General features: G+C 42.9%; 1 protein-coding gene across 1 annotated transcript; it reads left to right on the top strand.

Moving 5' to 3' along the window:
• Positions 1–272: 272 nt before the first annotated feature.
• On the top strand, positions 273–14,689 carry LOC306826877 (kinesin-associated protein 3-like). The gene is made up of 20 exons (XM_079348422.1): positions 273–605; positions 2,216–2,347; positions 3,155–3,312; positions 3,399–3,460; positions 4,295–4,436; positions 5,353–5,452; positions 5,534–5,681; positions 5,777–5,870; positions 6,846–7,024; positions 7,472–7,634; positions 8,353–8,453; positions 8,537–8,645; positions 8,976–9,088; positions 9,769–9,934; positions 10,713–10,838; positions 11,208–11,306; positions 11,395–11,480; positions 11,568–11,724; positions 12,073–12,157; positions 12,621–14,689. The coding sequence occupies exons 1-20, from the start codon at positions 577–579 to the stop codon at positions 12,721–12,723; spliced, it is 2,352 nt and encodes a 783-aa protein (XP_079204548.1). The 5' UTR covers positions 273–576; the 3' UTR covers positions 12,724–14,689.
• The last annotated feature ends 283 nt before the right edge of the window (positions 14,690–14,972 follow it).

The following is a 14,972-nucleotide window of genomic DNA, read 5'->3' as shown; positions in this document are numbered from 1 at the left end:
CCTCTTGGAAAAGAGATTTTTTTTGTTTAACTCAATGGGGATATTCCTGTTAAAATAAAGTTTTATGAAATAAAATATATCAAGAAGTGGGGGACACATTGGAAAGAGCAGATCATGATAAGTAAAGGCTTTAAGGATCGGGTATAGAAACTGAAACAGTCCCCTTTATATCATGCACCAACAGCCGACAGGACAGAGCAAAGAAAGTGAAACACATCATTCAACAGAGAGAGACTGATGAACAGGTTACAAACTGTGAGACGAGGACAGAACAATAACAGAAGTGTTTTAGAAAAAGGGAAAGAGTGGAGAGGAGTTGTGCCTTCCTTTAAAGAGAGACTGGGTGAGACTTCAGGATGAAGAGCAGATGAGGGAGGATTCACACCTCAGGGTGGCAGTAATGAACCCAAACTGATCCCTGCTGCTTCACATCTCCAAAGAAGAAGAAGAAGAAGATTAAGAGGACCAGCCCTGCTAGCCAGCTGTATGTGAATATATGGCCGTGATTTGGGGGATTAATTGAACGCAGTCTAGGTATTTAATCAGATTAAGATCTGAAACCTCCATTTAAAGAAGATGCAGGATGACGCGCGCTTCCTCAAACGGTGAGCAGGGGAAAAAAATCATATTCATATTCTGGGTGTGATGGTCACGAAAGCTTGCTAGCCTGAATGCATCTTTGAAGTCAGTACAATGAAGAGGTATCCATTCTCCTCCTGTGTTTAATAAACACCTGGATTAACATGCACGAGACTCCCATCAGGCGCTCGTGCCCACAATCAGCCCGACATCATGAATGATAGTTTATTATTAAACAGCTTTTATGAGCCACTATGCCTCAGTCAAGTCGGAATAAATATCATGTACACACAATACATGGGCCTTTCTTGTCTCCACAAGCTGAGATGTGAGCATGAAAGCTTCACTCCTCTGTTAATAAGAGGAAGTGAAGTGACCTTCTCCCTGACATGTTTATATATGTTCTATGTTTGTGGATGAACCTGACAATCATCTGCTGTTCAGATCTGTTATTTGTGTTTTTAATTAAATGATGTGTGTTAATGTTGTTTGTATTGTTGGTCTGTTACTTGTATTGCTGCTTGTTTTGTCCTTTTGTCCAGGACACTCTTGAAAAGGAGATTTTTAATCTGAGTTGAGTTTCTTCTTTCCCGTTTTATTAAGGTTGAATAAATAAATAAATTCAGACCTGCATGTAGATAATCCTTTACTTTAAAGTGCACTTTGTAGATGTGAACTAAATGCACACATTTATTTGAATCCACTAAATGTTCTTTAAAGAAATGTGTGTCATGTGTTAAAGGGAGCACACCTTCCTCTGAGGACTGTGTGTGTGCAGAGTTATGAACATAAACCACACGACTGTGACGTTTCTCATAGTGCACCTTTAATCAATGCATGGTGTTTATAACTGTGATTGAGTACACTGTTGGGAAACAACCTACATGTATGTTTGTTATTTCAGCACTTTGGCTAAACATGTTTTTCATCAGTTAATCTTTCATGAGTTCACAACATCAATCGATTCAATCTATAAATCATCCTCTCTGTATTTGTATATCAACAATGACCCAACATGAGCGCTAAGACACATTTAGATAAGTCACAGCAGAGTGGACAAAACGTGCTGTGACGTGTGAGGAGACGGGACGAGGACAGAGACAGAGAGAGAGAGAGACAAACAGAGCAGCAACACATCAGACAGATTTATATCTACTGTATTATTAACAACAGAACATGTGTAAGAATAGACTGATCAGATTAAAAGCTGATTGATGAGAATGAACCGGGGATTATGTCGTGAAGCGCTGGGATGGTTAACAGGAGCCAATGATCGGCCTGTTATTAGTGACGAGTACCTTTGACCCTGACATGGTTTGAATTCGTCTCTTTGTTCAACGTCTGGAGGAGAGATCAGCCGGCCGTCTTGTTCTATGAAAAATGAACTAAATGTTTCCCAGTGTTTCTGCTGTCATGAAGATCACTCTGCTTCCTCTCACACTTGACTAGTGAACAGGTAGAACCACTATCAGGTCTTTATCAACACTAACATATCGATGATGAGACGTTGTGGAGGTCATGAACTGAACGCTTCTTCTTTCATTCATTTTGAACTTGACACCATGTGACAGACATGTTGTTCATGTGTGGAGTTTGCTGAATATTTGAAAGGTGGTCGTGTTCTTGTGACCCACAGGAAGGTGACTGTGGGCAGCCTGGACGTTCACCCCACAGAGAAAGCCCTGGTGGTCCACTATGAGGTGGAAGCGTCTATACTGGGCGAAGCTGGAGGTCAGGTGGTGGGCGAACGGAAGGAAGGTCAAAAAATGTGAGTGTCGAGCGCTCTCTCACTTTAGCTGACCAACATGTCTGAATGTCCTCTGTGTGTTTTACTTCCTTGTTTGGATTCTAATGAGTGTGGACTTTAGTCAGTAGTTAATCAAATATTTTATTTAAATGTGATTTGCACGCTGCTCTTCTTCTGTCTTTTTACTGCTGCCACACTAACAATGATCTTCTCTTAATGTTTTCTCTGTTTCAACTTAAATTGCAATAAAACTGTAAATCTGTCATTGAACTTGTTCCCATGGTTACCGTTTAATTTTCGTTTGAATGACCTCCTTCTCTTCCAGTCGACGACAGATGTCAGTGGCTTTTCTCCCCCTCTTTATCTTAATCCTCATTTCTTATATTTGTTTTCAGACTGGTCCTAAATGTGTAACTTCACAACTTAAAATCAGCTGATTCCTTTAATCCTTGGTTTTGGTCTTTTTGTTGTTGTTGTTGTTAAAAACACATCAGACACATCTGCAATAAAACAACCAACCTTATCAGATGAGCCCGGCTTATTCTTCAGCTGTGTTGTTTACGGTGAGAAGGCAGAACAAACACCTAGCTGTGGGAGTGTCACCCACCTGGGGGAGGGGCTACTGCCCTTTGTGATGTCATGAAGGGAAACTCTCCAAACAGCCTGTTTGAGCACACATTTACTAAAAAGTGGAGCAGACAGAAGACGGAGAGGACGGACTTCTCTCATGATTGTGGACAGATGAGGGACACACGTGAGTGGTGGAGGAACATGGTGAAGTTTATTATGCAGACTATGTGACTCTGTGTTTTGTCTTTCTTGCTCCAGTGTCCGGGTGAAGAGCCTTTCTCCGAGTACAGATGTGGGCGCTTTGGCCAAGAAGGTGGTGGAAGAGTGTAAACTCATCCCTGCTTCCCGTTTGCCTCAGGTGGAGCAGCTCCTCTACTACTTACAGAACAGGAAGTCCTCCCCAGTGGAGGGCAAAAGTAAGTGATGGAGCATGTTGAGAGAAGAGTAAAGACAGACTGAAGGACTGATGAATAATGTCTGTTTTGTATTTCTGTGTCACTAGTGGAGAAGAAAGAGAAGCGAACGGTGAAACCCAGAGAGCTCACACCATTTGAAGGAGTTGAGGTAATGAGCTAAATGTTTGAGCACTGGACTCACTTTTTTCACACTTGTTTCAGTCTTTCCTATTTAATCTACTGGAAATGTAGACAGTGAGTAAACATGGCGGCTGTGGCTCAGTGGTAGAGTCAGCTGTCTCTCAGTTGGAAGGTCACATCCTAGATCCTGCTGCAACATGTCCGATGTGTCCTTGGATGAGTTCATACTGATGGACTCTTTACTCTGCAGCAGCCTCTACCATCAGTGTGTGAATGTGTATGAATGGATGAGTTCATACTGATGGACTCTTTACTCTGCAGCAGCCTCTACCATCAGTGTGTGAATGTGTATGAATGGATGAGTTCATACTGATGGACTCTTTACTCTGCAGCAGCCTCTACCATCAGTGTGTGAATGTATATGAATGGATGAGTTCATACTGATGGACTCTTTACTCTGCAGCAGCCTCTACCATCAGTGTGTGAATGTGTATGAATGGATGAGTTCATACTGATGGACTCTTTACTCTGCAGCAGCCTCTACCATCAGTATATAAATGTTCCACACATTCTGAAGTCTTTGTTCATGATGACTGATAAATGATAGTAACATTGAAACCTTTAACTGTTGCTTGTTTAGTGTTTGATTGATGGAGCCTTTTCGCCCTCTTACCGTGTGTGTGTGTGTGTGTGTGTGTGTGTGTGTGTGTGTGTGTGTGTGTGTGTGTGTGTGTGTGTGTGTGTGTGTGTGTGTGTGTGTGTGTGTGTGTGTGTGTGTGTGTGTGTGTGTGTGTGTGTGTGTGTGTGTGTGTGTGTGTGTGTGTGTGTGTGTGTGTGTGTGTGTGTGTGTGTGTGTGTGTAGTTAAACGAGGAGGCCAGTATCACCAGAGTTGATGAGTATGTTGAACTTCTCTACGAGGGCATCCCAGAGAAGATCCGAGGATCAGCTCTCATACTGCAGCTCGCCCGCAACCCTGATAACCTGGAGGAGCTGCTTCACAATGGTACAGTGCCTGCTAACACTAACCTCTGTTTCCTTCAGTCAACATGCACTGTTACAGCTCAGCATTAATGTCACTGAGGCATCATGGTGGCGTGAAGTCTGGAGCGTGTAGGAGCCAAAATGCTTGTTTCTGTATTTGTGTTTGTGTGGTTCCGACACTGGCCACCAGGTGGAGTCTTGACTTGAGCTGTGCTTTAAAGAGCATATTGCAGGTTAAAGACAAAACTTAACTAATCATAGGAAAATACGTTAACAATACTGTTTTTAAAGAAATTCAGAAATGAATAACCCACAGGGTCTCCTGGAGACGTTTTAGTCTTTGCGTTTTACTTCCGCATTCGGCTGTGACGTAACGTAAGGGAGTCCTGCTGAATCCCCGTCTGTTTAACATAGAAAAGCATGGATCCGAGTGTCACTCCCGTCAATAAAGAGGAAGAAAACATGTATTCCTTTACATATAATGGTGTGCTGGCTTATTATTATGAACCTGTTAGATGTGATAGAGAGCAGAAACAGGCAGGATTAGAGGAATGACGGCCTCAGGAGAGAAGTGGAGTTGTTGTTGAGTAGAGACCCGGAGCAGGCGTCCTGCTGAGTGACAGGTGTCAGCTCGCCATATATGGGCGAGTGCTGTGTACACATCAGCATATGTAAAGTTTATAATCACATTCAATCCATTAAAAAACAATTTGTAGAAGGTGCGAGTGCCGATCATTCACCTTAACATTGTATGAGAGTTGCTCGTAAAAACGGCAAATCTGTACAACGTATTACATATATATACTAACTCTTCATTTCAAAATAGAACACACTAACTAACTCACAACTTACGTGTGTGTGTGTGTGTGTGTGTGTGTGTGTGTGTGTGTGTGTGTGTGTGCGTGTGCGTGTGCGTGTGTGTGTGCGTGTGTGTGCAGAGGCAGCTCTTGGTGCTCTGGCCAGAGTATTGAGGGAGGACTGGAAGCAGAGTGTAGATCTGGCAACCATCATCATTTACATCTTCTTCTGCTTCTCCAGGTAAAAAACACACACACACACACACACACCTTTACCATGTTCTACATCACCTTGTAACTCTTCTCCTCTCCTCCCTGTTAGTTTCAGCCAGTTTCATGGAGTGGTGAGTCATTATAAAATAGGAGCTTTGTGTATGAGCGTTGTTGAACATGAGCTGAAGAGACACGACGTGTGGCGCGAGGAGCTACGCAAGAAAAACCAGGCTTATATCCTTTTACCCACAGAGCGTGTGTTCAGGCTGTGAGTTGTTCTTCTACCCCCTGCTGTCAACTTTCATCTCCAGGTGTTCCTCTTGTGTTCCTTAACACTTCATGTGAACATGAGTCTGCACCAGAAAACGGCTCTCTGAGAAGAGACCAGGACAAAGCTATGAGAAAATACCAAGGCCTTCTGTCCAAGCAGGAGCAGCTGCTCCGAGGTAGGCTGGCCCTCCAACAGGCTCCTGTTTGTCCTGTTGTGCAGTAACACCTCAGAGCTTTGTTTCCCTTGGTGATGTGAACGTGTCATCAGACATTTGATTGGCTCCTGGCTCCTCCTCCTCCTCCTTCCTCACATCACATTCAAAATGGACAAATACATTTATGGAAAGCAGTTTGTGTCAGTGATCATCAAAGATGCAAAAAGGACCAGTGGTAAATGCTTTCCGCCCCCTGGTGGATTATCTGTACACTGCATGTAACCGCTGGTATTGATCAGGTTATTCAGAGGAAACTTAAATAACTCTGTTTCCACACAAGCTAGGACGAAGTATTAGATGTAAACAAACACAGAAGGGATGATTTGAAAAAGATGAAACTTCATATTCAGCGTAAAAAGAGCCAAATAAAATATTCATACTGAGAAATGTATTTGTTTTCAGAACATCACAGAACCATTTTTTAAAATTGAGTGCAGCAACAAGTTTAAAAAAGTGATGATTCTGAGGGTTCCACAGACTCTGGACCCCCGAGACCCCTGGAGGTGGTTTAGACATAAAACGTATCCCAGAGGCACGGACGAGTTCTAACAGGCCTTTCAAAACTCGGCTAACACGAAAGAAAACAACAATAACAATGTTTTTATTTCAAATGGAACTTTTTGTCCGTATTTAGTATTTAAAAGGTGAATATGCAATTATAAGTATATTATGAGTTTTTTTAGAAGGTCTATGTGGCTCCTGAGGGGTCCCAGCAGCACTTTGGGAATCCCTGATCTATTTGTCAAATGTTTCTCCAGACCTGATTGGCTCAGAGGAAGCATGATGCAAGAAGCAAGAATGATGTGCTTATATAGAGTTCATCACAAGTGTTTCATGAACAACAATAATGAGTTTGAATTAGTAACCAATGAGGGAGGTCAGTGATGAACACGAGTGACGTCTCTGTCTTTCTTGCTGCTTCACCTGGTGTCCCAGTGTCTCTTTACCTCCTGCTGAACCTCGCTGAGGACACGCGCACCGAACTGAAGATGAGGAACAAAAACATTGTCGGGCTGCTGGTTAAAGTTCTGGAGCGGGAGGATGAAGAGCTGCTCGTCCTGGTCGTTTCTTTCCTTAAGAAACTGTCCATCTTTCTGGAGAACAAGAATGACATGGTGAGTTGAACTTAACCTGAGATTATTATTTTTAATTGAACATTTAGCTCTCTTGTCATCCATCTTTTTTTGTTTGTTTGAGAATACTTTCATTGCAACTTGGCCGAATGAAAAGAAAGTGGAACGACGTCGCCATCAGGCTGAAAATGAGTGCTGAGGGCCGGACTAAGAAACCAGCTCAGAGGGATGATTGACTGTGTTCGTTAGTGTCTTTTAACCTCGATCACCATGGTAACGCACTCTGATAGGCTGACCTGCTCTGGACCGGGTCATGTTTACTCGTTGATCAGTACCTGAGAGTTTCACCTGGATCACATTTCTCCAGCTGGGTCCGAGGAGAGGGTTGTTCTGCTTCCTCACCTGCCTTGTATGTTTTAGCTGTTTAAATGTTTTGGGCTCTTTCCCTTTGAAATCCAAACACTGTCAGTCTGTGTTTGTGCTTCGCAGGCTGAGGTCAATACTGTGGAGCGATTGGCTCGTCTGGTCCCCTGTGACCATGAAGACCTGTTGAACCTGACTCTGCGTCTGCTGCTCAACCTCTCTTTTGATTCTGGACTCCGGGCCAAGATGGTGGAAGTTGGACTGTTACCTAAACTGACTGCTTTGTTAGGTAACAGCATCCACTCAGTCATCCATATCAGAAGTGCTGTGTTCACATCCTGTACCGTCAGTAACTTAGGCTTTATTCACTGTGCTGTTGCCATGACGATTAACTACTTCTGTGGATCTTCAATCTTCTTACAACATTTCCGTTTTTATTTTTTTATGTTACAGGTACAGTGCATATTAAAAAACACATTGCTGTAAATATGCCAGAGTTAGCCACAAGGCTAATTTTCATCTGCTGTCTCTGGTCAGATTTTACAAAAGGCTCCCTGGAAAATCATAAAGCTACACATAGAAATAAAATGGCAGTAATTAAGTGGATCGATCACAAGTGAAAATACATGAGCACTGCAGGCCAAACAAGAAGCAGCGTTTGGTTAATAAAAACAAAGAGTATAAGATGCAGGACAGACGTGGAGCAGCTGAGACACAGCTGTCACATCGCTGCCCTACAAAGAACAGACTAGAAATAACATCAGAGCAGAAGGCGATGAATCAGGTGCAGCAGGTGAACACGTGTGATTAATCTGGAGACTTGATACTGCCCTTTCATCTGACTTTGCAGCTTTTAGTGAGACGCTGTTCAGTTGGTAAAAGAATAGCTGAGCATGCTCCTGTAGCTCTGTAGTGCTGATGGTCATGGTGAACACATTGATGGGATTGTTCTACATGTGCAGTGGTGTCTGAATCATGAACTAGTGTTGGTGTTTGTTGACATGCAGGTGACGAGAACAACCATCAGGTGGCCTTGAGAATCCTCTATCACATCAGCATTGATGACCGCTTCAAGGGCATGTTTGTTTACACTGAATGCATCCAGCAGGTAAATAAAGATCCACTCACACTCTCAGATATCGCTGTTCGCCTCTCTCTCATGTCACAGATATTATTCTGCTTTGCTTTTAGCTGATGCGACTGCTGTACGAGCACACGGAGGAGGAAATGGACACTGAGCTCATCTCTGTCTGCATCAACCTGGCTGCTAACAAGAGGAACGCACAGCTCATGTGTGAAGGTAGATTTTTATGTGCACTGTTCACTTCATTGTCCCTGAGGTCAAATCTGCAGCCTGCTGAATCTGCAAAAGTTCACCACGTGCCGTCCTTGTTGTGACCTTCAGCTGACAGTTGTAACATTTGATTAAATCTGTGCTTTCATTGTTTTTCAATTCATCACATTCTGTTTTTATTTTGCACATCCCAGCTTTGTAGGAATCGGGTTGGACGATATAGTCATGGCTTGTTTTAACGTGTTTCCAGAAGAGGAGTCTGAACCTGACCCTTGTTGATGGTTGTAAACGCTGCTTGTGTTCAGGAGGAGCTTCTGATGTTTGTTTGTGTCAAAGGGAATGGGCTGAAGATGCTGATGAAGAAAGCTCTGAAAACCAAAGACTGCCTTCTGATGAAGATGATCAGAAACATCTCACAGCATGACGGGCCAACCAAACCGCTGTTCATAGTGAGTCATAAATACACATTACACATGGACTCTTCACTCTGCAGCAGCCTCTACCATCAGTGTGTGAATGTGTATGAATGGATGAGTTCATACTGATGGACTCTTCACTCTGCAGCAGCCTCTACCATCAGTGTGTGAATGTGTATGAATGGATGAGTTCATACTGATGGACTCTTTACTCTGCAGCAGCCTCTACCATCAGTGTGTGAATGTGTATGAATGGATGAGTTCATACTGATGGACTCTTTACTCTGCAGCAGCCTCTACCATCAGTGTGTGAATGTGTATGAATGGATGAGTTCATACTGATGGACTCTTCACTCTGCAGCAGCCTCTACCATCAGTGTGTGAATGTGTATGAATGGATGAGTTCATACTGATGGACTCTTTACTCTGCAGCAGCCTCTACCATCAGTGTGTGAATGTGTATGAATGGATGAGTTCATACTGATGGACTCTTTACTCTGCAGCAGCCTCTACCATCAGTGTGTGAATGTGTATGAATGGATGAGTTCATACTGATGGACTCTTTACTCTGCTGCAGCCTCTACCATCAGTGTGTGAATGTGTATGAATGGATGAGTTCATACTGATGGACTCTTTACTCTGCAGCTCTCAGGAGTGTATTAGTCTATGAGGTGAACGGTCCCCTCAGTCTCTTCTCCCCGTCTCTGTCTCAGGACTATGTTGGCGACCTGGCAGCAGAGATTCGTGCAGAGGAAGAGGAGGAGTGGGTTCTGGAGTGCCTGGGTACTCTGGCCAACCTCACCATTCCTGACCTGGACTGGGAGTTGGTGGTTAAGGAGTACAATCTGGTCCCTTTTCTTAAAGCCAGACTGAAACCAGGTACTGATGAGTTCTAGAGCTCCCTGCTTAAAGGGATGTGCTGACATCGGCTCATATATGTTGTAGAAATGTGAAATACATTTTGAAATTGGTGCCTTCTTGACTGAGAAAAAGCAGAAAGTGTCTTTTTGGCTCATGTGGATGAAAGGCTACAACTCCCAGAGTGCACAGCTTGTGCCTTGGCTAAAGCTACCGCCTCCTGTTCCTCCACCGGCCTCAGCTGCTCTTGTTAAAAGCTACGAACATCTGATTTGAGCACAAGACCTTTAAAATCCCCTTCATCCAAATCAGTTTCAAGTTGAAACATACTTTTATCTTCGTCCTCGGTTCTTCTCATCTTTCTCCACAGAGCCTGTTAGCGTAGCTTCCCAGCCAGATGCCGGATACTAAGTGTCGATTCTGGGAGTGAGGTCCCGCGATTAAATTGTGATTAAATTTGATAAATTAATTAGAAAGCTGTGAGTTAATTAGTTAACATTTTGAATCAAGTCCCCGCCCTACTAGAAACAGGTCTCATTCATTCCCTTTAAACTCATTGAAGCTTCAGTTCGCTGTCCAGCCGTCTTCTTAAAGGACAAACCACTTCCATGTGAGAGAGGACGAGCTGTGATTATCAAACACGTCTATCAAGGTTAAATCTGAGGCTGGGGCTGTTTGCCTTGTGTCACGTGTAACTTTAGTTTGTGCGACCACTTTCGTACGACAACAGAAGAGATCATGGTCTTTGAATGTGATGCTGTGAGATTTGAGTTTTGAAGTGTTTGCCTTTGTTTTTCAGGCTCAGCTGAGGACGACCTCATCCTGGAGGTAGTAATTATGATCGGAACGGTTTCCATGGACGACGCCTGTGCTGCTATGTTGGCTAAATCTGGCATTATTCCTGCACTTATTGAGCTACTTAATGGTAAACACTCAACTGAGCTCAAGACAAACAGAAACATTGAATGGGACATTTTTTTGATTTCTCAGAGATCCTTTGTTTTCCTTTCTCCATGTGCCTTCCTCTTAAAGTCTTCAGGACACAAACACTGAAATAAAACTCCCTCTTTTAGGAATGTCCTGATCCAGGCCAGACGTCAGTATTTCTGCAGCTCAGCAGCTGCAATTCACAAATTCTTAAATTGTGTTATATCAATGATTAAAGCCTCAGAAGTGCTTTTACCCACAAAGCTTGTATAAGGAAGCACAACACATCTCATCATCTCTCTTCAAACACAAACAAGTCAACTCACAGATTTGGTGGTGAAGCTGCATTTCTTTTGTTTGACTGTAGCCCAACAGGAGGACGACGAGTTTGTGTGTCAGATTGTCTACGTCTTCTATCAAATGGTGTTTCATCAAGCCACGCGAGACGTCATCATCAAAGACACACGTATCCTTCAGCGACTGTGTTCACCTTCCCTGTTCTTCATCTGTGGTGTGCTACTTCTAAACATGTCTTTCTTTAACCTCCGTTGAAGAGGCTCCGGCCTACCTGATCGACCTGATGCATGACAAGAATGCAGAGATCAGAAAAGTGTGTGACAACACCCTCGATATCATCGCTGTGAGTCACACACACACACACAGAAGAAAGCTTTAGTCAAGAAGAAGAAGTCATGCTGTGTATAACAGCTTTTTCTTTATCTCTCAGGAGTACGACGAGGAGTGGGGCAGGAAGATTCAGTCAGAGAAGTTCCGTTTCCATAACAACCAGTGGCTGGAGATGGTCGAGAGTCGGCAAGCTGATGAATCTGAACCGTATTTCTATGACAACGACAACGACAGGACTGATCTGTTCTACAGTGCAGGTACACATCCGCATGTCAGCCTGTAAATGTCCCTGCTGTGGGATGAATAAAGAGGATTTTATTACTCAACCAAGCAGACTTAATAACAACAGATAAAAGTATCAGTAGCTACTGATCATTGTGTGTGTGTGTGTGTGTGTGTGTGTGTGTGTGTGTGTGTGTGTGTGTGTGTGTGTGTGTGTGTGTGTGTGTACTGTATCTCTGCAGTGTATTCTTATAGGTCATGTCAGCAGACTTTGTTTAATATGCGTCTCTCACTGCATTGCTTTTAAACATGTTCAGCACTTTGTAAATGTCTAAAAAGTGCTGTATAAATAAAGTTGATTCAGTCCTTCTTTGCGCCCGTAGATGGAATCACTCCAGGCGATGGTTCGGTCAGCCCGGAGTTCTTCGGGGACCTGCAGTCTCAAAACGGAGACTCACACCTCACAGTGTAAGTCTGACATATTGCTGGGATCCTCAGCAGAATGTATTATTATGGGATGTTTTCTGTATATGGAGGGGCAGCACTGCCAGTTAGTTTGTGTCTTTTACATACACCACACAAAAAGCCTTCTCAGAGCAAACTGTTCAGTCTTTACTGAACACCAGAAGCCCGACCAGAACACTTTAGAGAGCATGTAATGATCCACAGACGCTGCTTTATAGGCAGGTCCCCCCTTTGCACACCAATCACAAGAGAACATGTCATCTAATGTGCAGCGGTCCCGTACTGATACTCTAAACATGTCACGTGTCATCACTGTCACATGTTTAGTGTATCTAAAGAAAGATGGTCACACTTGAACTGAGCCAGTCTGCTCTCCTGCTCCAGCTCTGATCCATGTCCCAGCCTGTTTCACTAACACATCACTCAAAACACAACTACCTGTGTTACTCTGATCTTTCACTCTTAGAGATGGCAACGACGTCTTCGACCAGACCACTTCGTCGCCGGGACGACCAGCTACTGCCTACGGATTCAGACCTGATGAACAACCCTTCTATCAGTACTCGTAGACAAACGTGTGACCTGCTTTGTTTAACGTTCAAAGACCTCCTGTCGTCTGACGTCCATTTTATATTCTCAATCTGCATGTCCCCTTTCTCATGTTCCTGCTAGAATCCCTTTTCATTGAAGGAGTCCCATTAGTAAGATATCGGCCAAAGGCTGAAATAGATGAAGCTCACGAGGACAGACACTCTGCACGTGCTAAATGTGAACTTGTGAAATCCTGCAGCTCCACGCACTCATAATTCAGGAGTCGTCTCAGTGATAACGTGATGTTAGACAGACACGTCTTCCTCTCCCTACACTCCTCTCATGTTGACTTCACAGTGGGTCATTTCAGAAAGTCAACTGCTGACTGATTTCTTTTCAACACTATGAGAAATAGTTTTTGCTTCTTTAAAGTTTGGTGTTAAAAACATGGAGTCACATTTTTCAACCCCGTGTGGACTGACGGTGCAGCGACTCTGTCTGAGTCAGGAATCATTCATACTGCTGTTCCTGTTCAGACAGACTGATAGAGGCTTCACACATTTATAGTTCGATCAGATATGGTATCTAAAATGTGTCTGACATTACGCTCCACCTCAAACCATCTCTGTAGGCTCTTTAAATAGACTCATGTTGAGCTGTCAGTTATTGTCTTTAGTTGTTGTATTTCATTAATTCATGTTTTTTTTAAATGGATTTACTTTAAAGATTAGAGAGGCTGCTTTCAGTGATCACATGTTAAACTTTCCCATGCACACAGGAATATCACTGCGGAAAACACTGAGACAAATTCAAACAGAGAAAGTAAAAACAGTGACTTTAAAAGGACAGAAAAACATCCAGAGGAAACGTTGAGCCTCTGAAATACAAAATATTTCAGAACACAGAACATTAGATCCTAACTAATCAGTATGTCTGAGATTTAACTCATCAATAATAGGCTGATGTGCCACATGTGTAATTATACACAGCAGACACACTGAGACTAAATGTGACATGATAACAAATGATGAAATCTGGGGCTGTAAAACAGAGTCCGGACCTTCTTTATGTCACTTTAACATGTTTCTGTTTGTAAGGCTAAGATGAGAAATACACAACATCAACACGTTCTTCATGTGATGCACGGCGTTTCAGGGTTTCATTCATCTCTTTGAAAGTCTGGTTAATGGCGAGCAGGCAGCCCGTTTGTGCAGCCCATGTTCTCTGACACAGATGCAGGTTCACCTGGTCCTCTTGTGTCTGATGTTGAGACTGAAGCCATGAAAGAAGCCGATCGCTCCTCAGTCTGGGATCAGCAGACTGATCAGTGAGCGTCAGTGTGTTAGTAGTTATTAACAGCTGTTATCAGCCAACTTTTCAAAGACGTTCATGAAAACGAGGTGACCCTGAGCTGTCAGGAACACTGAAGACCAGGATCCTTTTTACTGCTGAGTTTTCATATTTATTTGACCTGGGATTTGTTTTAAAATCCTTTTTTGTTTTTAAGATATCAGTGTTACTTTTTATTATGACAAATGAGCATTGTGTGTGTTTCAGTCACTTTACAGCCTCAATCAACAATCGGTTTATTAAATAAATACATCTTGAGATTTAGTTTGTCATTGACAGGGAGTTAAAACGATCATTCATTTATAATTTTACTTCTTTCTCAAAATGAGATGAACTTGTTGTGGATCACTGAATGAATAAGTTGTGTCGTTACATCCCTATCCACATGTTGTTTCTAACATCACCATGGTTACATGGTTGGAGAGCCTGACGTTACATGGTCGACATGCTCACTAAAGAGTGACACTGATTCAGTGGACTGTCATGAACTGTGAACAGATGTCTTCAGTCTGTGTAAAATGGGAACCTTGTACGTCGGGCTGCTTTGACACTTGTTGCTGAGTACCTGGGTGTGTCTGAATCAAGCTGTCTGATATTATTACAGTGAACAGATTAAGCATTGCATGATCAATATTAAAAACAGGATCAATAAATCTTTTGCCTCTGTTATTCCTTACGGTCCTTCTTGTATAAACCTGAGATCCTCTTACACACAATGCAACATGACTGTCAGACATTCAGGTCTGATATGTTAATATTAGCAAATGTAGCCGCCATGAGCTAGCCTGAGGCAGAGCTTTAAAGCTAATCTCTACTAAACTCACTTCTGTCTGACTCCAGATTGTCTCCACTTTTTCTTCTCCATAAATTGTAAGTGTGGAGAATGTGAAGTTTATCATTACAGCAGGAGGGAGGTCAGGTTTGTGTTCAGCTACAT

This window comes from Symphodus melops (assembly GCF_947650265.1).
Source record: "Symphodus melops genome assembly, chromosome: 7".
NCBI lineage: Eukaryota > Metazoa > Chordata > Actinopteri > Labriformes > Labridae > Symphodus > Symphodus melops.
The sequence above is the reverse complement of the archived record's forward strand: the minus strand, read 5'-3'. Positions and strand labels throughout refer to the sequence as shown.

Coding starts and splice junctions, on each gene's coding strand:
- LOC306826877 (XM_079348422.1), top strand. CDS start 577: ATGCAGGATGACGCGCGCTTCCTCAAACG. Junction 8,454..8,536: donor ACACTGAATGCATCCAGCAG/GTAAATAAAGAT, acceptor CTTTGCTTTTAG/CTGATGCGACTGCTGTACGA. Junction 9,935..10,712: donor TAAAGCCAGACTGAAACCAG/GTACTGATGAGT, acceptor TTTGTTTTTCAG/GCTCAGCTGAGGACGACCTC.